The 21,332-nt window shown below is 39.8% G+C and overlaps 1 protein-coding gene and 1 long non-coding RNA gene across 5 annotated transcripts in view; one reads left to right on the plus strand and one right to left on the minus strand.

The window, feature by feature from the left end:
* UTRN (utrophin) overlaps window positions 1-21,332 on the minus strand; it is a 454,375-nt gene that overhangs the window by 290,771 nt on the left and 142,272 nt on the right. For all 3 annotated transcript variants that reach the window (XM_054722125.1, XM_054722126.1, XM_054722124.1), the window contains 6 exons: window positions 18,343-18,572; window positions 17,999-18,179; window positions 15,918-16,063; window positions 14,582-14,794; window positions 2,889-3,002; window positions 2,102-2,257 (listed from right to left, as the gene is read on the minus strand). In XM_054722125.1, the coding sequence (XP_054578100.1) occupies window positions 2,102-2,257; window positions 2,889-3,002; window positions 14,582-14,794; window positions 15,918-16,063; window positions 17,999-18,179; window positions 18,343-18,572 (1,040 nt within the window). The remainder of the gene's footprint in view (window positions 1-2,101; window positions 2,258-2,888; window positions 3,003-14,581; window positions 14,795-15,917; window positions 16,064-17,998; window positions 18,180-18,342; window positions 18,573-21,332) is intronic.
* On the plus strand, window positions 266-19,464 carry LOC114230452 (uncharacterized). 2 transcript variants are annotated; one of them, XR_008557237.1, is made up of 7 exons: window positions 266-430; window positions 1,240-1,388; window positions 8,131-8,196; window positions 8,978-9,050; window positions 13,774-13,874; window positions 15,933-16,048; window positions 19,449-19,464. It is a non-coding gene; the product is annotated as an uncharacterized LOC114230452 (long non-coding RNA). The 2 variants fall into 2 exon arrangements; XR_003616346.2 differs by lacking the exons at window positions 13,774-13,874; window positions 15,933-16,048; window positions 19,449-19,464 and adding an exon at window positions 10,460-10,507.

Genomic DNA, 21,332 nt, shown 5'->3' on the forward strand with positions numbered 1-21,332 from the left:
GCCTGGCTACCAGGTTTCCACTCTCTGTCATCAGGAAGTGAGGTCACTGCTCTCGTGTGGGGAGCAGCTCAGGGTGGGGGACCGGGCAGTGACCCGGGAGGTTTTGTGACATGTCCATACCCCAGGTCAAGGCTGGGGGGGTGGACTTGACGTGTGGGCAGCTCCCTACCCCAGGTTTATCCCTTCACTGGAGCTGAATCTCATTTCCCTGGGTGGAGGTGGAGGTGGAGTGGGGGGTGCCCTTTGCCCTGATGGTTAGCCCGCCGGCACCCCGTGGCCGGCGCCCCGCGTGACTGCCCGATGCACCTCCTGGTCAACTTCCCTCCAGCGCCCTCGCGCGCGCAGCGTCCAGCCCAGCCCCGCTCACCCGCGCGCCCGCTGTGCACGCGACCATCCTGTGACAGCGTGAGGACCACCTAGGCTTTTATTAGTAAGATATCATTAACTACTTTTTAAGTATGGTCATGGCGTGGCGGTTTTGTGTAATAGTGTCCTCATTGAGGGGTGAAGTGTTACGATAGTTTCAAATCCTTGTCAAAAGTACATTTTTAACCAAAAACAAAATAAATACAGATGTATGTATGTATCTAAAGACAGCAGGGGAGAAAATGAGAAAGCAAACATGGTAAAACATTAAAAACGGGCAAATTCAGAAATGGTGATGAGGGTCCTCCCTGTACCATTATTTCAACTTTCCTTTCAGTTTAAACATATGCAAATTAAGCAATTTGGGGGAAAACCATAAAAAAAATACTCAAGGATGCAATATAAAATTTTTATGTAAACATTAACCAAAAAACACTGTATTAAGAGATATACTATCCACAGGACTGTCTGTGAAATATTCCTGTATTTCACATTTTCTCTCTCATTTTTTACCCTCTCCTCACTCCACTGCTGTTTCACTAACAAAAGAGAAGCAATCAGTACAGTCACTTTCCCTTCCATTACCAGGGAGAAACCCTGCATCAGCGATTCTTTCGCTTAGAGAGTAAATTTCGTTCCTTCTCACACATAATCACAGACTTCACTTCAGAAATGATGTTCCCTCAATCTCTTCTGCATCATTATTTTCTCCTTCTAGGCGAGGTCCTTCTTTTCGGCATGCAAATATCCTGTAGTATCTCTTACTTTTAAAAATTACAAAAGCATCCCTTTGGATGCCCATGCACCTCACTCACCCCGTTTCTCTGGGTCTTTAAAAGCCTCCATTTGTCAAGTCTAGAGCTTGTTTTTCAGTTCCCATCGGCCTCAGCAACCCTCAGCACCAGGCTCTGTGGGACACTTGCTCCACCTGCCTCCAGGACCTCACACTCTCCTGGAGTTTCTCCTTTGGCTGACCTTCCCTTCTCAGCATCCTTGGCCTCTGCCCCTTCCTCTTTCCAGAGGTAAGTGCTAAGGAACTATACCTGCATGTCTAACACGGATCTCAACTTGAACCCTTCCAGATGGAAATCATCACGTCACCTGCTCCAACAAAAGCTTCTGCTCCTTGAGTCTTCACCATTTCAGTAAATGGCGCCACAATTCACACAAAGTGAACGTTTTTGCAAAGTTCCTAGCCTGTCCTTGACTGTTCACTTTTTTGCATATCACACTTCCAGGCCATTACCAGACTCTCATCTCTACTTACAAACCACAGTCCACACCTAACATTTGTCATGGCCTCTACCACCATCTCCCCAGTCCAGGAGCCATTCTCTCTTAAGGCTGCAATGACCTCTTGCCTTTCCAGATGAATCCAGAGTGATCTATCACATGTCACTTCCCTGTTCAAAACTCTACAAGTTGCCTTCTGTGTGACATTATCCTTGAAACAGAATCCCCCGCCTTGGTCTCCAAGGCCATAAACAGCCCTTCCCCAACTCCCTTCCCACCTCACAGCTCACCCTTCTCCAGCCCACTACCTCCCCGGCTCACTCAGTCCCAGCTGCAGTGCCTTTCTTGTTCTTTACTAAGCACGACAAGCTCATTCCCCCTGAGGAGCCAAACTGGACAATTAGTATGCTCTCTGGTTTTCAGACTGTATGGGCCATAACAATCAATGTTGTCAATGGCATCTACCTCTTAAAAACACAGACAGTAAAGCTGAAAAACTTACCTCCTTGCTACATTTCTCCAGTTGGGTTTGGTAGTCAACTAGTTTGGTCTGCACCCAGGTTTTGATTCCAGCAACTGGACAACTTTGAAGGTGTGTCTCTACTTCCTTCATGTCTTTCAGCGATGATTCAACTGTGTCTATTTCTTTAACAAAAGCCTGAACAACATAAATTAAGACCTTGTTGAGTTCATTTCCACAGAAGCGTATGCCATAATTATAGTTTGTTTTTATCGCTGCAAATAGTGTAAGAACAGAATGTTTGGGACTCAAAAGTTTAACTGCTTCAGAAATATTGTGCCTTAAGAAATTCATTTCACCTGGGTGCTTCAGATAGGCATCTGCCAAATTAGATTGGAAATACGTGACTCTCAGCAGGATATAGCACTTTTAATGAATTTAGAGAAGCCTAATGATTTCACCAAATAGAAGCTGTATGCAGTATTCCTGGGAAATTTCCACTATTAAGTATGTTTTTCTTAATGCTTCACCATGTGGCACAGTAAGAGCAATATGCAACTGGTAATTATGACACTAAGATTGTCATCATGGCATAAAACGACAGCTCTCGCTCTCTCTATCCACATTTCTATAATCATGGCCAAAAATAAAATATAAATAATCAGTCACTTTTTATTAACTCTAAAGCAAAGAAAGCTTTATAATGAAAGATATTTTATCTCAGTGTACTGGCATGTCATATTCTAACAATGTTAATAATAGCCGCAAATAATAAAGGAAAAGAACATGTTACTTATAAGGGCAGGTCCCCTAGGTCGGCAGGACTCACCGAGCATTGGTCAAGCTGCCTTTGTAGCCCTTCATCATCTCCTGGGACAGCCTGCTCTTCCATTAAGAAGTCTTTCGCACCCTCCATCCACTTCTCAATGACTTTCGAATCAGCCTAATGGAACACAATAACAAAGGGGATATTACTCAGTGACATCCAACCTACTGCATCTCAAAATTTATTGCTACTGGGAAAAAAAAGACAATTGTTCAAAACTTTGATAGCATCATTTTCATTTACTTATATCTTTTTTTAATATACCAATTTTGTAAATAATAATTTTTTCTTCATGAATAACTCGATTCCCCATGATTTGACAGTTTCCTGATCATTCTAAAAATTTCAAAACATTCCCCAGTGAACCAAGCTATTTTGCCTCAATGTCAGCAGTATCTATGATTAAAACCTCAAATTACAGGGGGGAAAAATGCTTTTCTCGGTATAAACAGCGAAATATCTTTTGTTCTTACACAATTTAGAACAAATTTTCTTCTATGGTTAGCTACTCAAAGCAGAAATAAATAAAGAGCATAGTGGAGGGAATGAAACAGAGGTTGTTCTTAGTTCTGCTGGACGCTATTATCTGAGGGCCCAGGGCTGTCCACTGCCCGGCTCCATGCTTTCATCCACAACGTACTAACACCCACAAGAGCCCAATGCTGTGTATGGTGCTGGGAGGTCTAAAACAAATAAGAAAGGAAATATTTTGCAGAGGGAAAGAGACTTCAGAGGCAGCAACATTGGGAGTGGCCAATGGTTCAACTTGATCTCTACCACTGGAGAAAAGTAATGGTCATTTCCTTCCAAGGCCTCCCATAACACCATCCATCAGTATGACTTCTTAATTTCCTTTGTATTAAACTGACTTTGTTTCCTTGCACTTTCTTTGATTCTTTGCTTCTTGTCCAACCCATGGAATAAATATAAATTTTCTATCCTGTTCAGAAAATACCTTCAGATTTAAAGACAACCATCATGGCTCCCCTTAGTCTTCCGTTGGTTAAACATCCCCAATCCCTTCCATGATGGCTCTAGGACGTGATATCCAAGTATTGCACTCCCCACTCGGATCAACATGTTCTGGAAACTACATCAACTTTTTAATGTCCTTACAGTAGGTATGCCACACAGAACAGAGTATTCTTATAATGTTGGGTTGAATGACAACAAAGGGAGCTAACTGGTATTTGACCGCAGATAATTACATTCATGAAATGCCATCTAAAATTCTTTAAGTTTTATTTTCCCTACTGTAGGGTTGTTTTGTTTCTTTTGTCTTTTATTTGATTGTTTATAGCTATATTCTTCACAAGAGTATGGTTAACTGAAACTCCAAAATTCCCATAACTTCCACAAAATTACATTTCCCCTATCTCGTATTGCTTACAATTAGGAGTTGATGTTTACAAACAATGAACTTTGCCTTGTTAGCTCACAAAATTATTTGAATTTTTAGTCTCTCTACTTTATTTTTTTAAAGATATTTTTATTGATTTCAGAGACGAAAGGAGAGGTAGAGAGAGAGAGAGAAACACCAATGATGAGAGAGAATCATTGATTGGCTGCCTCCTGCACGCCCCACACTGATTCATAGGTTCATAAGTCGAAGCTCAACTACTGAGCCACACCAGCCGGGCTAGCCTCTCTCCTTTCATACCAGCTAACCCTCCCAGCTCTCTCTTATTTGCAAATCTGAGAGTGAAGTATTCCTTTTCTGTTGACTTTTTGGGGGGTAGTTGGGTTTTCTCAGGTAAAAAATAAAGACAATGGCAGTGACTATCTGAGCATTCCCCCTGTGAGGACACCATGTCATTCATTATTCAACAAATTTCCAGCTTACTTTTCAAAATATAGGAGTCAATCTAATACTAGCATCCAATTAACTTTCCATCTCCCTCTCATAAGGTTATAAGAGATTTTCTCAAATACTTTACTGAAATCTAGGCTTGCCAAAAATGATGGTTTGTAGCATTACTTGATCTAAATGAGCAAACATGAAATGTGGCTCTATGAGTCTGTGATTCAAATAATCTAATATCCCTTTTCCAAAAAAAAAAATATATAAGTTTAAAAGAAAATCAGTCCTTAAAGGAAATGAGTCTGGACAAGGCTTATTAGTGGTGTCCATGTTGATTCCTGGCAACCACACAGCCTTTGCCAAGCACATATAAGACGTCTGGTTGGTCATTTATCTACAGCCAAGAACCAACATCCATCTTACTTCAGGTCTTTAACTTCTAAAAAAATGTTCCCCTTTAATTAGGACTTTCATCTATCTCCATTTTTCTGGTAATTTCTCACAAAATACATGATGTGACCTTAAGACCATGGGTAAAAATCCCAGGTGACTTGGGATGTAGATTTAGGCATCTGAAGGATCCGTGTAGTTTTTCCATCTAACTCAGAATTCAGGCTCAAATGCACTCTCAGTAATGACTATTCCACACTTTCTAGTTTGCAGGGCCATTCTCTGATGAAGATGGAAAGCAACACGTGCTGATATGCTGAGGCCTTTCTGGCTCTATTAATATTATACCACCCGCACAACCACCTCCTCCCTTTTCCATCCACAGCTTTGAAAGCCCTTTTCATCCCACTGTGCACCTTCCACAGTTCCCTGTCCCTCTGTTCTTTCGGTGGCCTGCCCCTGTCCCATAGGCCTATGCTACTCTTACTCTTGGCTTTGGTGATGTATCCCTTCTTTGTATTGGCTCCAGCATTTGAGGATCTTACCACAGAAGACTGCTTAGGAAGACATGGTCAGGACAAGTGGGGGTGGGGTGTGCAAGAAGACCAAAGTGCAAAAAGGGAGAGTCAAGCCAGTGTGGCTCAGTGGTTGAGTGTCAACCTATGAACCAGGAGGTCAGGGTTGGATTCCCGGTCAGGACATATGCCCGGGTTGTGGGCTCGATCCCCAGTGTGGGGTGTGCAGGAGGCAGCCGATCAATGATTCTCTCTCATCATTGATGTTTCTAACTCTCTCTTTCCCTTTCTCTCTGAAATAAATTTTTAAAAATCTAAAAAATATGAAGAGAGAAAAGTATGAAACTCCTATAGAGTACATGAAGAATTCAACCTGCCCACTTAAGTTGCTGCCACTTCTGGCACTGTCAATCTCCATTTCGAACTTTTTAAGAGTTAGCAGCAGCTCTACTGCCATATAACTGACAACTCAATAAATCAAGTTTTGAATAAGGAAACTGACAGTCTCCCGGGCCAAGGCTTTTTGACATTAGCATGGAAGCATTATGCTGCAAGGAAGTTTTAGTCACAGTCAGCCTTGACTGGAGCAAGTGGCCTCCACAATACCCATTGTTGGCATGAGGGAAGTTTTATGGCATTAACCCTCACCCTTCCTCCCTCTCTCTCACATACAGACCATGTGAAGGCACCCAATCACACACACCTGTCTTTGCTTACCCTTCACTATGAGGAAAAAGAAAGAGGGAAGCAACAGACACCAGCCAGGCAGACCAACTGATCACAGATAGGCATCTGAAAAGCTGTTTTCACAACCAAGAGCCCCACAAGTCCCCCGACCATGCTGAGTCCTAGGAGACAGCATGCCCCCAGGAAGAGGAAGACTAAGGTCTGAACGCCAAGCTCAGCAACTTTCTAATTTCTCTTCTTTGAGCCTCAGAAGCCTATAGAAAAAATAACAAATACCTTGCCTGAAAATTTCCTGGAAAACATAATGTTTGCACAGGTACAGAGCTGGGATGCAGTAAACGGTAGCTATTATTACTAAGATCTACAAAACTAAGTGCTTTAGGACCAAGATTAGCCCCGTAAGAGTTACCACTTCCAAACTCTGGTGTTGATTCCCAGTGGAGACTCCACAGGAATAAGCAAGGGTGAGTACATGTTTCCTTAAGGGTGTTTAATGTTTTTAACTTGCTGCCAACATTAATGCTTGTTCTGTCATATAACTGTTGAAAAGTAACTGTTTAAAAATAACAGTTTGAAGAACTGAATCCAGCTCAGCAGAAGGAAGCCAGATAAATGAGGAAAGGCCCAACTTTAAAAATGCCTGGAGCAGCGTCACATAACTGCCCCTGCCAGCCACACCAGTGGGAGGGTCACTAAGACAAGCTGCTAACACCAGAGAGGGAGCTCTGCTCCGCCCTCCAGCGGCTCCTCTTTCCTTGGAAGAAAAACATTGTCTCACTTGACTTGTAATAACATTCCCTGTGATTTATTTTTTTTAAAATATATTTTATTGACTTTTTACAGAGAGGAAGGGAGAGAGATAGAGAGAGTTAGAAACATCGATGAGAGAGAAACATGGATCAGCTGCCTCCTGCACACCCCCTACTGGGGATGTGCCCGCAACCAAGGTACATGCCCTTGACTGGACTCGAACCTGGGACCTTTCAGTCCGCAGGCTGACGCTCTATCCACTGAGCCAAACCGGTTTCGGCACGTTCCCTGTGATTTAAAAAATATCAAGCCCTGCCTGGTTTGGCTCAGTTGGTTGGGCATCATCCTGTTCACCAAAAGGTGGCTAGTTTGGTTCTGAGCCAGGGCACATGGCTGGATTGCAAGCTTCATCCCAGGTGGGGTTGAGCAGGAGGCAGCCGATCATAGATGTTCTGCTCTCACATCGATGTTTCTCTTTCTCCCTCTCCCTCTCCCTTCCTCCCTCTCTCTCTAAAAGTCAATAAAAATATTTTTTACAAATACCAAAAGTCAGCTCACCTTTCATTCAATCATTCAGCAAAGAGGTGACTGAGACAGTGAAAGCGCTCACATGCAGTTTCTCTGTCCAGTTAAAAATCACTGCGCTGATTGATGCACTGTGAGCTTCTAATACACCAGGAGCATTGAATGTTTCTCCACCTCCATCCACTTGCAGAATATGAACATATTGCCCTAACTGGTCTGGCTCAGTGGATAGAGCGTCGGCCTGTGGACTGAAAGGTCCCAGGTTCGATTCCGGTCAAGGGCATGTACCTTGGTTGCAGGCATATCCCCAGTGGGGGGTGTGCAGGAGGCAGCTGATCGATGTTTCTCTCCCATCGATGTTTCTAACTCTCTATCCCTCTCACTTCCTTGCTGTAAAAAATCAATAAAATATAAATATTTTTAAAAATACGAACATATTCATTGAACCAATGAATATATGAATATATATCTTAGATTAGGCAATTTCTAATGTTCTGTCTTCTTTGGAGGACCTCAGTTCTTTGAAAACTTATTAGTACATTTCTAAAATAAATGTCTGTCATTATTGCACATGCAGAAAACTGTAAACTGCATTGTTTACAATTGGCAAGATATGGAAGCAACCCAAAGTGCCCATCAATAGGTAAGTGGGTAAAAAAGTAGTGCCTGTGCATAATGGAATACTACTCAGTCATAAAACAACACCAACAATGAAATCTTACCTTTTGTGACAGCATGGGTATTATCTATGTGAAATAAGTCAGATAGAGAAAGACAAATACCTATGATTTCACTTATATGTGGAATCTAAAGAAAAAAAATAAACAAACAAACAAAATAGAACCAGACTCATAGATACAGAGAATAGACTGATGGTTGACAGAGGGGAGGGGGCTGGCAGATGAAAGGGGTGAAGGGATTAAGAAATACAAATTGGTAGTCACAGACTAGTCACAGGGACGTAAATTACAACATAGAGAATATAGTCAAATAATATTATAATAACTATGTATGGTGCCAGGTGGGTACTTGAAAAATCAGGGGGACTACTGTGTAAAGAATATGATTGTCTAACCACTGCTGTACACCTGAATCTAATACAGAATAATATGGAATATAAACAGTAATTGAATTTTTTTAAACTCTATAATAAAACATCTAAACTGTAAGCACTATCTAGAGCAGCCATTTTCCCAATCCTATTTATACTCACAAATTCTCAGATATAAAATGATTAATATGGTAGCTTTGAAAAGCAAAGCATCAAATATTCTAGTTTAAGATGGCCAAAATTCTACATTGACCATTACTGCTCAAAAGCACGGATCTGTAAGCACGTGGGTGGGTAACACCTGCTGTAGGTCATGGAAAAGCAATGTGAGGTCACTAAAACAATCCCTTTCCCCTGTCACGGCCTCTCCCAGCCCAGCCCCGGAGCCAAGGGCGGAGGAACTCTGAAGCTTGGCAACTCTGGATGGAAGACAGTGAGATTCCAAGGTACACAACCACCTCCCTGAGATTTTGTTTACAGCTAAATTCTTGGCATTTTCCTTTGCTCCTCCCCCATCTTTTGTAATATCCACAGCTTTTAAGCAGTCAATTTCTAAGCCAAGACATAGGCAAAAATAAAAAAAAAAAAAAATTGTGAAACCAGAATTAAAACAGTAATTTAAGGTAAGAAGACTTCTATTTTATTTGGTTTTATAATATTCATTAACCTCTAAAACACAAATGTCATGACCTCATTTCATGGGGAAGACTAGCCATGACATTGCTACATTTCTTATCTGAAACTAGTTCCTAAATCTAAGGTTTAGAATGCATCAGTAAAATGAAGTAAGATGTATTCAAAATGAGGGGGGAAAACCTGAAATAATTATTGCATTTATATATTATCTAGAAAGAGTTAAATCAGCCAGACTGCGCATTACCCTGAGGAAGTAGTTAGCATTGTGTTTTTACCCTAAAATACTGCCCAGAGCGATGTCAGAGCCTGCTTCCGCCTGTCTGAGCGCCAGCACGTCCCCTCCACACTCTGGGTCAGAGCACAGCACGTAGTCTGTTACCTGTGCCTGTTCAGCCACTGAGGAAATTGGGCGACTACACAGGTGTCCTGCCATTTAGGGCAACCAGGCATTTGGGTTTTATAGATCCAACCTCACTAGAGAGGAACAATGGCTAAGATGTCTGAAGGTGCCTTCAAAGTAGTTACATTCACACCTGCTTCCTTGCCGGAGGCCAGACAAGGTTGCTATCTATCCTCAAAAAAAGCATGCCTTGGGGGAGGACAGACTCACAGTTCTAGCCATAATAAAGGCTGTAATAAAGGCTGGCCTGAGATGGTGTAAGGTGTATTCTGAAGGTGTCAACAACAGAGAATCACTGGAGAAGGGAAGATCGCTGTGGGTGCTGTGGTAAGCAAGACTCAAGGCTGCTTGCAGAAGCAGCTTACTCTTAAAGGATGAGTATGAGCTGAGGAGGATGTCAATTCCCAGCAAGTAAGGGGCATTTCCAGAGAAAGGCCGTTGTCCATGTGGTCTCTGAAACCACCACACTGTCTCCTGACCCAGCTCAGCTCACAGAGGAGAATGCAGGCAGCGTTTGGGGGCAAGGAAGAGGCAGGCTCCACACGACATTTGGGAACACACTCTGTGTTACCATGGAAAGACAACCAGATCCTTCCCGGAAGTGCAACTCGGGCCCCAGTGTGAACAAGAATTCAAGAGGAAAGAGAGTGGAAGCAGCAGTCAGATTGGAAGGGTAATAAGACTGTCAGGGCAGGAGGTGACTTGAGAGTCTGCACATAGTTGGAAGGGGCTGGAGGTGGGACCCAAAGAGGCAGGAGGGGCGGGGAAATGAAGGCAGAGTTTTGTGTGGGCCTTGATGATGGTTTCATGATCCCACAGCTACACCACAATGCAGGAGATCTTCAAAAGCAAAAAGGAAATAACAAGAAGCATCTTTCAGCCCCTGAATCAAACATATTATTGCTGGGGATGAGCAGCCTCAGGATTTTATAATATTTAATTGCCATAACTCATAAGGAAATCTTGTCAGTAAAATCAGTAATAAAAAATTACCTTTTTCGTGTATTTTTTAAATGATTTGCTGCCAAGTAGGAGTGGGAGGACTTTCCATGAAGTCATTTTAAATGCACCAATTAACATTTTAACTCTTAATTACAGGAACTGAGGTCACTACTTTGGCATAGAATAGATGAAGAAGAAAAATTTAAGAATGTATTTGAGCATAACACTATACCTTAGAATAGCCATTTTCAACAGGTATGCCACAAGAATGTTTAAAACAAGCACTATCTGACTATTAAGTTCGGAGAACTGACCTCTTTTCCCTTAGATAGTCAAATTAAAAAATGACAACAGCACACACAACAATAGCCATCCAGTGTGAATGAATCAAAATTATACCTTTTTTTTTTTTTGTCAGATCAGCCAAAAATAGAATATATTGTTTGGTGTGCCACAGAATTTTAGTCATTAGTTTGTGTGCCATGAGATGAAAAAGGTTAAAAACGCTGACTTAAGAGTGTGCAGCCCCATTCTCTATCTGTGCAAAAGGAACCAGCCGTGTAGACAAAGGAAATGTAGGCACATAAGGAAACCACTATTGCCAACAAACAGAAAACTAAAATTTGCACATAAACAGATAATATGAATTCTTTACATGTATTGTAGGATGGCAGGAAAAAAGTAAGCAATAGCTGTGCGAATGCTGTTAACATTTCAACAAAATGCATTTCAATGAGAGGCTTTATTATTTTGAGTAACGAAAATTCATACTCCAAGCTCATGCATTTGAGTACTATCTTTTTCAATGCCCCTCATGAAGTTCAATATCAGTTGTTTCAATGAATGTGGAAAAAGAACAATTCGAATTAGTAATATTCATGAACTTTCCTTTTTTACTTTGAATATATTAACCTCCATCAAGAATTAATGCTAATGTTTGCTGCCTCCAGGAAAAGAAACGGTATTGGGCCAGAAAGGGAACTGTAAGTGCTAACTCTAAATACTTCTCTGTAATTCAGTTTCTTCAATGAGTGTTATTCATGTATTACTTATATAACTTAAAATGCATTTTCATAATAAACAAGTCATCCATTGTGTTACTAGGAAACCTTACCATAAATTGGAACTGAATAAAAAACCTACTGTGCTTCACTGCTTAAAGACAAATAGAACTAAAATGCCTAAAATATTATAAATCAGGTCATTAAAAGGGGGAAATGAAGACTAACCTCAAAATGAATATTTATTGTAATTATCTTTGGGAGGTGGAAATTAAGTTTCCCTAAGTGAATTCCCTAAGTAGTTAAGTAACAACCAATTCATCCAAAGCAAATAAAGGATTATAAGTGTTTTTTTAGAATTTAAAAATGTATATTTCGACAAGAAAGTTGTATAATTAGGTAATACAGACACTGTCAACAATCTTGTAGTTAGGACACAAAAAGTAAGCTAAAAATAACTAGACATTACAAATCTGCTACTGTAAAAATAAAAAATCTAATTATCAAGAGGCATGTGTTTGATGTGGGATATTTTCCACGGAAATAAATTTGGCATGCACTCCAACTGGTCACTTGAAGTGCCTAAATTTGCTACATTAGTAACAACACACCAAAGTCGAAAGCTGGATTACTATAACCACAGGACTCTCTTCTGTGTTTTGAAGAACATGTATTATCTTTAAATTCCACATTAAAATGTTGGCACACATCTAGCTAACCCTATAATGCAGGTTTTTTTTAATTTTATCTTTATTGTTGAAAACATTACATACGTCCCCCTTTTTTCCCATCGACCTCCTCCACCCCACTCTGCCCTGCCCCCAGGGCTTCACCACACTATTGTCTGTGTCCATGGTTTATGCATATAAATTCTTTGGTTAATCTCTCCCTACTCACCCTCCCCACACCCCAAACTTCCCTCTCCCTATAATACACTTTCAAAAAGAGATTAACGTTTGGGTTATTCTTCACCTATGAATTTCCTGAACTACATCTCAGATTAAAATTGGAAAACAAAGCAATGCTCTTTTGAAAATATGGGAAAGATTTAATCCAGCATTGCTCAACCCTGGCACTCCTGTCCTGGGCACTATAGGATGTTCACCTGCAGCCCCAGTCCCTACCACTAGCGCCAATAGCACCCTCCCTTCCCCCATGTTGCAGCAAACTGTCTGGAAGCAATGACAAATGCCCTCTAGGGAGCAAAATCACCCCTGGCTAAGAACCACTGATAATCCAATGCTTGGACACCATCCAAAAATTTTAGAATTGTGAATAAGGGTAATTCTGGTTTTTAAAGCTGGAAAGAATTATAACTGAAGACAGACGAGGGGAAGTGGATCCACTCACAATGTTAAATGAGTCAAAAATACTAAGCTACACATAACACACTCTTGTTCAAAATGAATGATTTAATCCAGCCATATCAACCTTTTTCATCTCATGGAACACATAAATTAATTACTAAACTTTGGTGGGACACCAAAAAATATACATTTTTTGCCAACCTGACAAAAAAAATAGGTGTAATTTTGATTTGTTCACACTGGACAGCTATTGCTATGTTGGCTATTATCTTTTTTTTTTTTTCTTTTACTTGACAATCTAAGGGAAAAGAGGTCAGTGCCCCTGACTGGTCAAGTAGTGCATGTTTTAAGAATTCTTGCAGCACACCAGTTGGCAACTACAGGTTTGTTCTAATGACATCTCAGTATAGAACTACAACTTACACTTAGAGAAAACCACTTCCTTCCACCACCACCACACACACACACACACACACACACACCTTGCCATTTTTACTCTCCTTCTTGTCATTCACTGGCCATCTTTACTCTCCTCCTCGTCATTCACTGGACCTATCCATTGGTTCTTGGGCCAAAGAGCTTCCCTCCAAGTTCAGTGGTCACCACAGTTGTCTCATCATTCTGGATCCTTTCACACTCATCTGTAAGCCTTCCCCACCCTCTTCTACTACATGTCCTCTGATTTTAATTTTTAAAACATAATTCTCAATAATTTTTTCTTCATTTTTAATCTTCTCACTTTTTTAACAACACCTTTAACACAAATTCTCTTGGGACCTAGGTACAAATATATAAATATACATAATCTCTTACATATGTTCTCTTGGGATCAATATATATATAATTTCCATAACTAAACCCTCTAGAACTGATCTCATTTCAGGCATTGGAAGTATTTATGGAGTACCTTCTCTGAGTCAGGTTCTGTTCTAGAAGTACATTTTGGGATACTTAAGTGCAAAAAAACATACACTGAAGAACCAGGTAAGGAGGTCTCGGGAGGACACAGAGCCTATGGGGGGTGAGTATGATGGGATCACTCTTCATGCAGATATTTTCTATTGCAAAACCAGGCGTTTTGGAAACTCTACTTCTCCATCTTCCTCACAGGCGAAGTGTTAATATTCTGACATTGACTTTTACCACTTTCTCCTATGTCCTCACATGTATCCTTTCCTCTGGGATTTTATCTTTGCTTCTTCTTCTGTAGACATTTTCATACGTAGCAAAGGATCCCATTTCTGAATTTTCGTGCACCTCAAGCTACCTGCTATTCTAATCTGACACTTTCTGTTGAGGGCCTAGTTCAGATTTTTCAACTCCAAATATCTAAAACCTTTAAAAAAAAAAAAAAAAACAGCCTCAAAGACTCAGGTATCTGCTGCTACCCAGGAAACTTCAACCACTCTGATAATCCCTGCAATCTAGTCACCAGTCTGTACATCATGTGAGCTCCTCATTCCTGAAACTTTATTTTGACCATTTTTAAGTAATTTTCTCTTATCTTTGTGTTCTCCAGCACAGTAAACATACAGCTTTGGTAGGCAAGTTATAAATCCCAACTTAAGTACATAATAAATGTGGCACTAGAAAGAATGCAAAATATTCAAATAATAGATATTTGAATCTTACATGGTAACTACTATTTTACCCTGGAATAAACGTAAACTCCTAATAGCCTCTAGATTTACCTCAAAAGCTCTCAGTTTGGGGATAATTTCTTCAAGCAAATGCAGATCTTTGGAAACCTTGACTTTCACTTTGTTCCACTTTCCTTGAACATCATTACATTCTTGATTATACATTTTTCCTACATCTGGAGAAACGTTTTTCTCCAAAGCCTTTGTTTCTTCTGCAAGTTTAAATAATGTAGGTTTTTTATTCTCAAGGATTTCATCAAGAGCCTGGAAGAAAATTTTAAAAGATTAACAATATGCACAGTGATTTGCCTGTACAGATGTAATAATATGAGCTATAAACAGTTCAAAGTCACCTTTTAAAAAGCATTGAATAAAAAAAAAACAAAAAAAAAAACTGAGGTCCAACTGGCAGGGCTCAGTGGTAGAGCATTGACCTATGAACCAGGAGGTCACAGTTCAATTCCCAGTCAGGGCACATGCCTGGTTACTGGTTTGATCCCCAATAAGGGGCATGCACGAGGCAGGTGGTTAATGATTCTCTCTCATCATTGATGTTTCTATCTCTTTACCCCTCTCCCTTCCTCTCTAAAATCAATAAAAATATATTTTTCAAAAACTGTGAAAAAAATCATCAAAAAAATAAGCACAATCGGAAAAAATTAAAGCTTTCCCTTCATGAGTTGTATGTGGGTGAGTGTACATGTAGTGTAGTGTACATTCTCTACACTAAAAACCTCTGTAACAACACACCCAGTGAGGGTCCAGGGTGTGGGGCTCACTCCGTGGCTACCTTATCTGATGAAATGGTTCGGAGCCATGTATCCTAAATGACTAGAGAAGCATTGTTCCTCAGCATAGAAAAAGTACAACACGTCAATTTAATTGATATTGTTCATTTTGTTAAATATACCTATTTTAGTAGATTACTAATAGGTTGAGAATTTTAAGCTAATTACAATAGAAGAAAAATATGGTTTAATTCTATTAAAATATTTAATATAATTATCTTTTCTTTTAGCTAAGGTGCTACATTATAGTACCAATTATGACCAAAATGTTTTTTAAACAGTTGAAAAATAGCCCTAACTGGTTTGGCTCAGTGGATAGAGCATGTCGGCTTGCAGACTGAAGGGTCCCAGGTTCGATTCTGGTCAAGGGAATGTACCTTGGTTGTGGGCACATCCCCAGTAGGGGGTGTGCAGGAGGCAGCTGATCAATGTTTCTCTCTCATCGATGTTTCTAACTCTCTGTCCCTCTCCCTCCCTCTCTGTAAAAAGTCAATAAAATATATTTTTAAAAGAAAATATAAGTAGTTGAAAAATGTATTTCAAAATATGTGACATATTAGAAGTGACTCTAGATTTCTAAGACCTAAAATATATATTACCTTTTTTTCCTGCAGGGCCTTCTCCACCTCTGCAGGTTCATTCACGACATCCAACGATGTCTGGGCCTTACTTTCTAAATCATTTAGCATATCTTTCAGAGTTTTCAACGTTTCCAAATACGCATGTCCAGGTTGGCTCTTCATTTCTATTCATTTAAAAATACTTTATTTGAGAAAACAATGCTAGAAGCCTAATATTACTAGAAACAATGCTAGAAGCCTAATATATAACATTAATCTTCTGTATATAATAAGGGAATTCTAGTACATAAGAAGTTAAACACTGTAATTAAAATTAAAAAGAGTCTCTGTTAGCTACTGGCATTCCACTGGCATCTCTGAGAGTCAGATAGTGACATCATTCCTACGGATGTTGATGTTTGAAATATTAACTAACCCACTATCATTTTTCCTTATTTTGTCATGATGAAATGTCTCTCTGAAGATGGTACTACAATGTTTCTTTGTCTCATATAATCTCTTTTTACCCAGTAGCTATACAAAGAACAAAAGAAAACAAAGATCCCTTCAGCCAGTCTTCCTCTAAACACAAGTGTGCAGATGGACTGCCATTGCAGAGTGGTGGACATTATATGGGACACCACAGCCAGGCTGCTGCAGGCACCCCGAGAAACAATTACTGCAAACGCCAACTGGCATGATGTCTACTGCACCCACAAATGTAAAAACCACAGTCAAGCAACACTTGTGTGGAAAGGAGTAAACTTATTTGAAGCACAAAGTGGTCAAACCAGCTAGCAGCTAAAGTAAAACTAGCAGCATTATTCAGAACAGGCCTTAAGGTGGAAACACCCAAATGCCCATCGACAAATAAGTGGATAAACAAAATGTAGTGTATACACACAATGGAATATTACTCAGCCTTTAAAAGGAAGGGAATTCTGACACATGCTACGGCATAGATGAACTTAGAGAAACTTACACTAAGCAAAATAAGCCAGTCACAAGAAAACAAAGACTACACAATTCTATTTATATGAGGAATCTAGAATAGTCAAACACTTTGAAACTGAAAGTAGAATGGTGGTTGCCAGGGGCTAGAGGGAGGGGGAAATGCAGAACTCTTGTTTAATGGATATAGTTTCAGTTTGAAATGAGCTCTGGAGATTGGTTGCATTACAATGTGAGTATATTTAATACTACTGAACTCTACACTTAAAAATGGTTAAAGTGGTCAAATTAATGTTACATGTATTTTACCACAATGAAAAACCCAAAAAAATAAAGACAAAAAATAAATTGAATTTTTAAGTACCTAAACATTTCAATTGCCTATGGGTCCTTGTCAAAAATGAAAGCATGTTTTGTAACAGTAAATTTAAAAAGAGGTAGCGTCAAACATTTCACACTCCAGGTTAACCGAATTCTACGAACGAAGAGTATGGTGTCCGAATGCCTTTCCGGAAGGAAGGGCATGTGACACAGTTGCTCACCAATACAGTCTACAATTGCTGCAGGTAAGGGTATGGTTAAATGTGCAGCTGTTTAACATGCACTGCCCATAACATTACCTAATACGACACAATTCCTGACTTAAACAATAGCTAAGGAGAAAAAAATATATAACATGAGGAATACGCTCTCAAAACTTTTAACGGTTAACTTGCCAAAACCAGGTTTATTCTAAAAGTAAAAACTCTTTCAGACTTCAAAACAGGAACACGATTTCTTTTAAAAAAGAAGATGGTACTGTTAAAACTTGAACCATCTTGAGCAAATGGAAGTAAACTTACCATTCTTTTTTGCCCTTAGTAATGATATTGACTGACCTCCTTAAAGGAAAGGGAGAAACAGCACCCTTTAATAAAAGCCTTAAAATCACTATACCCTATTACCACAAGATTTTAGAGCAGGTGAAAGCTGTTTGTATTTTCACAAACAATTGTGAATCCAGGAAATAGTCTGGATATGCTTTCTGACCTGGAACAGTATACTGCAGGCACAGAGGAAAACAGAGTGTGTGTCCTACAAAACAAGCAAACGTGCTAAATGTTCAAATACTGGGAGTAATTTTTAAATTAGGGTGAACAGGAAGGTGATGGAGGAGACAGCACGTTTACCGTTCTCTAGCTGTTGCTGACGATCCTCTAAATCCTGCTGCACAGATTGGTAGCGGCCCAGAAGGCGTTCAAAGCCCTGCTGGACAAAATCGGGGGCAGAAGGCCTAGACTTCAGGGCTGTGCAGCTGGCACGCACTGTTTCAATTCTGGGGTGGAGGCCAAGGAGATTCATCAGTTCCCGCTGTGGACGAGAAAATCGGGTCACATAACTCACTGGAGGATGAACGTCCGCACAGAAAGTTGATCAGAGCAGAATTAACCTAACAGTCATGAAACAAGGAGCATTCCTTTCAATACAGGACTGGGCACAGAATTCTTTCACATCCCGGATGGTGTCTCTTTACCTTCACACTCCGCAAGGCCTGCTGGGGGGATGCTGAAGAGGGGGCATGTTTTAGCCACTCCTCCTTTGTCTTTATGGTCTTGTCAAGCTCGTCGAGTTGCTTAAAGCAAGTGTTTATATCTTCCTGGAGCTGAATCTTTCTTGCCAGATCTTCCAAATGCTGAGATACATTCTTCCATTCTGATAATACCTTCTCCAGGATATGCTTTATATCTTCAGTCGGAAGACCTTCTACACAGACATGAAAAATAAGCACACACTTCATATATTATGACAAAACTGGTTTGGAATTTGTTATAAATATTCTAACATACTCAAAATAATGAGGTAATCTCACATAAAATGATCATTCCATAATCCCTTTTAACAAAACAAAAAATATATAGTCATGAAATAAAATAAATATATATAAAATCTAAATTATAATGATGCAATAATAATGCTGCTGCTGCTAAAAATAACTGTTCAATTCCTTGACAAAGTGAGAGAGGGGGAACTTGAAATGGTGTTTCAGGAGTGGTGTGACTATCACAAAAAGACCATCAGTAGAGCTTAGAACTTCAGCCACTGCCTTTCCTCTACAAGGTGTGTTTGCATCCTTGGCATTCTGGCATTCTGCTAGCTTCTAGCCTAAGCCAGGGAAATAAAACAGACTCTCTGGAGGTGTCTGGGGCTCTGACATCAGAAGGTAGATGCTCTGTTAACAGAAAAAGGGCAGCTGGCTACAAAAAACAGGAGGCAGCTTAAGTCTTTGGTGACCAAACCACAGTGTCATAGGAATTGCAAAATGAATAGCAAGAATTCCCAGTGCTGGGAGCAACCTGGGGAGTGTAGGGACAGTCATCCAGCAGCCAGACCCACGAGCATCAGCAAGCCTACCCGGCACACCACACACAGACCAGCAAATACCAAAACATCAATGCAGCAGTAATATTATCTACTTCAGAAATACATCAGAAAAAAATGCCATTATGTTTATTACAGGCACCTTACACTTATTTTTAAGTGGGAATATCCCAACAGTTTTACTTATTTATTTTGATACATTATATCCCCAGGACTTATATATAATTTTGCTTGTCTACTTTTTTTTTTTATTGATTTCAGGGAGGAAGAAGGAGAGAGAGATAGAAACATCAATGATTAGAATCATTGATCACTTGCCTCTTGCGTGCCCCCCATTGGAGATTGAGCGTACAACCCGGGCATATGACCTTGACCAGAATTGAACCTGAGACCCTTCAGTTAGCAGGCCAATGCTCAATCCACTGAGCCAAACCTGCTAGGATTTATCTCACATTTTTGAGAGTTAGGAGTGTTCATAGAAATAATCAAGTTATATGTAAAAATAGCTTTTGTCATATAAAATCCTGTATAAGTACTATGAAAAAGTATGAGAAATCTGCACAAGAGAGCATGTTTGTTGGGAAGATAGGAGGCTGATAAAGACAATTATACTTTATAAATATGTACCATCAAAATCCGGGGTAATGAGACCACTAAGGGAAAAAAGGCAAGTACAATGAAAGTTCACTTCTGACCCACAAACGATGCAATTTCAAAAATTCCTGTAACACCTGGTATCCATTGAAAATTAGAAATGCAAACGTGACATGATTTGAATACATCACCCATGTCAGTGGCTGAAGTTCACTGTCTGTCATGCAGGTAACAAAATATTAATTAGACCTAAGCAAAACATTCACACCATAGCCCAAGTTCAATTATCTCTGTTAATGGGGGTCATAAGCAAAATACATTAACATCTTCCTGATGAACTAACTGAGCAATGGAAACCCAGGCTGTGCTTCGCCAGGTCGTTTCTATTCTAAGTAGGCAAAAGAATAACATCAACCACCTCATTTTCATGTCAGCACTTGGTGCTAAACAAGAAAGAAAATCGAGCAGGTGAAACACAGTTTTGAGATGAAAAAATATTGCTGCTCATTTAGAAAACAGGCAATGGGTGCTCACATTAGGTACTAGGGAAGCCGAAGCAACTTCTCCAATTCCTTTGTTTATTCACTGACAGTACTTCATGATCCATTTATGTTGCCTCTTCAAACCAATTCTCAAAATGTAAATCTCCCTCCTCCAAGCTTGAGGTAATATAGGTCGGACCAATATCAAGTAATAACGAAAGCACAAGTTGCACCATAAAAAAAGAGGAAAACTACACACTGTTCTTTAAAATAATTGTTTTGCTCCCAGAGACCCAAAATAATGACTTTTCTACCTCTATACAACACCCAACTCTTAGAGGACTAATCAAAGCCACATTAATAGCTCCTCATTTTACTACTTACCTAGGAAGAATAAAATAGAACATATTCTTGCCATTTATTCTCATTTGACTTTATGCTTTTCAGTGACTGCACTGTTGTAATCAAGAAAAAGGTTTACAGAACATGGGACTATCATATACTTTGCCAGGCATAATGAGCGTCAATTCGTAAAGCCAAATGCCCAATGACTCTATTATATTTGTTGACAAACCCTAGGAACCTGATAAGCAAAACCAACACAACCAGGTATAGCAGAGTATTTCTGTTTTAAAACCTCATTATGCTATATGAGCTATCACAAAACTTAATTCAAATGCATTAGCCAGTAAAGTCCTATCAGACTTCATTATGGTAGGATTTTTGATGGAATAGTTTGAGGAAGCCAGTGACTTGATTATTTGAATATGCTTTTCTAATTGAACTGAATCATTTACCTGCCTCCTTACCTAGGTAGACTATGGCCGGATTACACCCTATAAAAAAATCCTCTTATTAATTATCGGTGTTCTAGGACTTACTTCAAATTTCTAGGGGAGGAGAAGGAGGAACAGAGAGGATCACCCAATTGTGCTTTCATTTCTGTTCAACATTTCTGGTTTTATAGCAGCAGCAGGATTATCAGCACTAACCACATGTGGAGAAATAATATGCAATGCTGTAAAATTATAATAATGGCTAACATGGAACGACAGTGGGGAACTTTTAA

Source organism: Eptesicus fuscus, chromosome 10, assembly GCF_027574615.1.
Source record: "Eptesicus fuscus isolate TK198812 chromosome 10, DD_ASM_mEF_20220401, whole genome shotgun sequence".
NCBI lineage: Eukaryota > Metazoa > Chordata > Mammalia > Chiroptera > Vespertilionidae > Eptesicus > Eptesicus fuscus.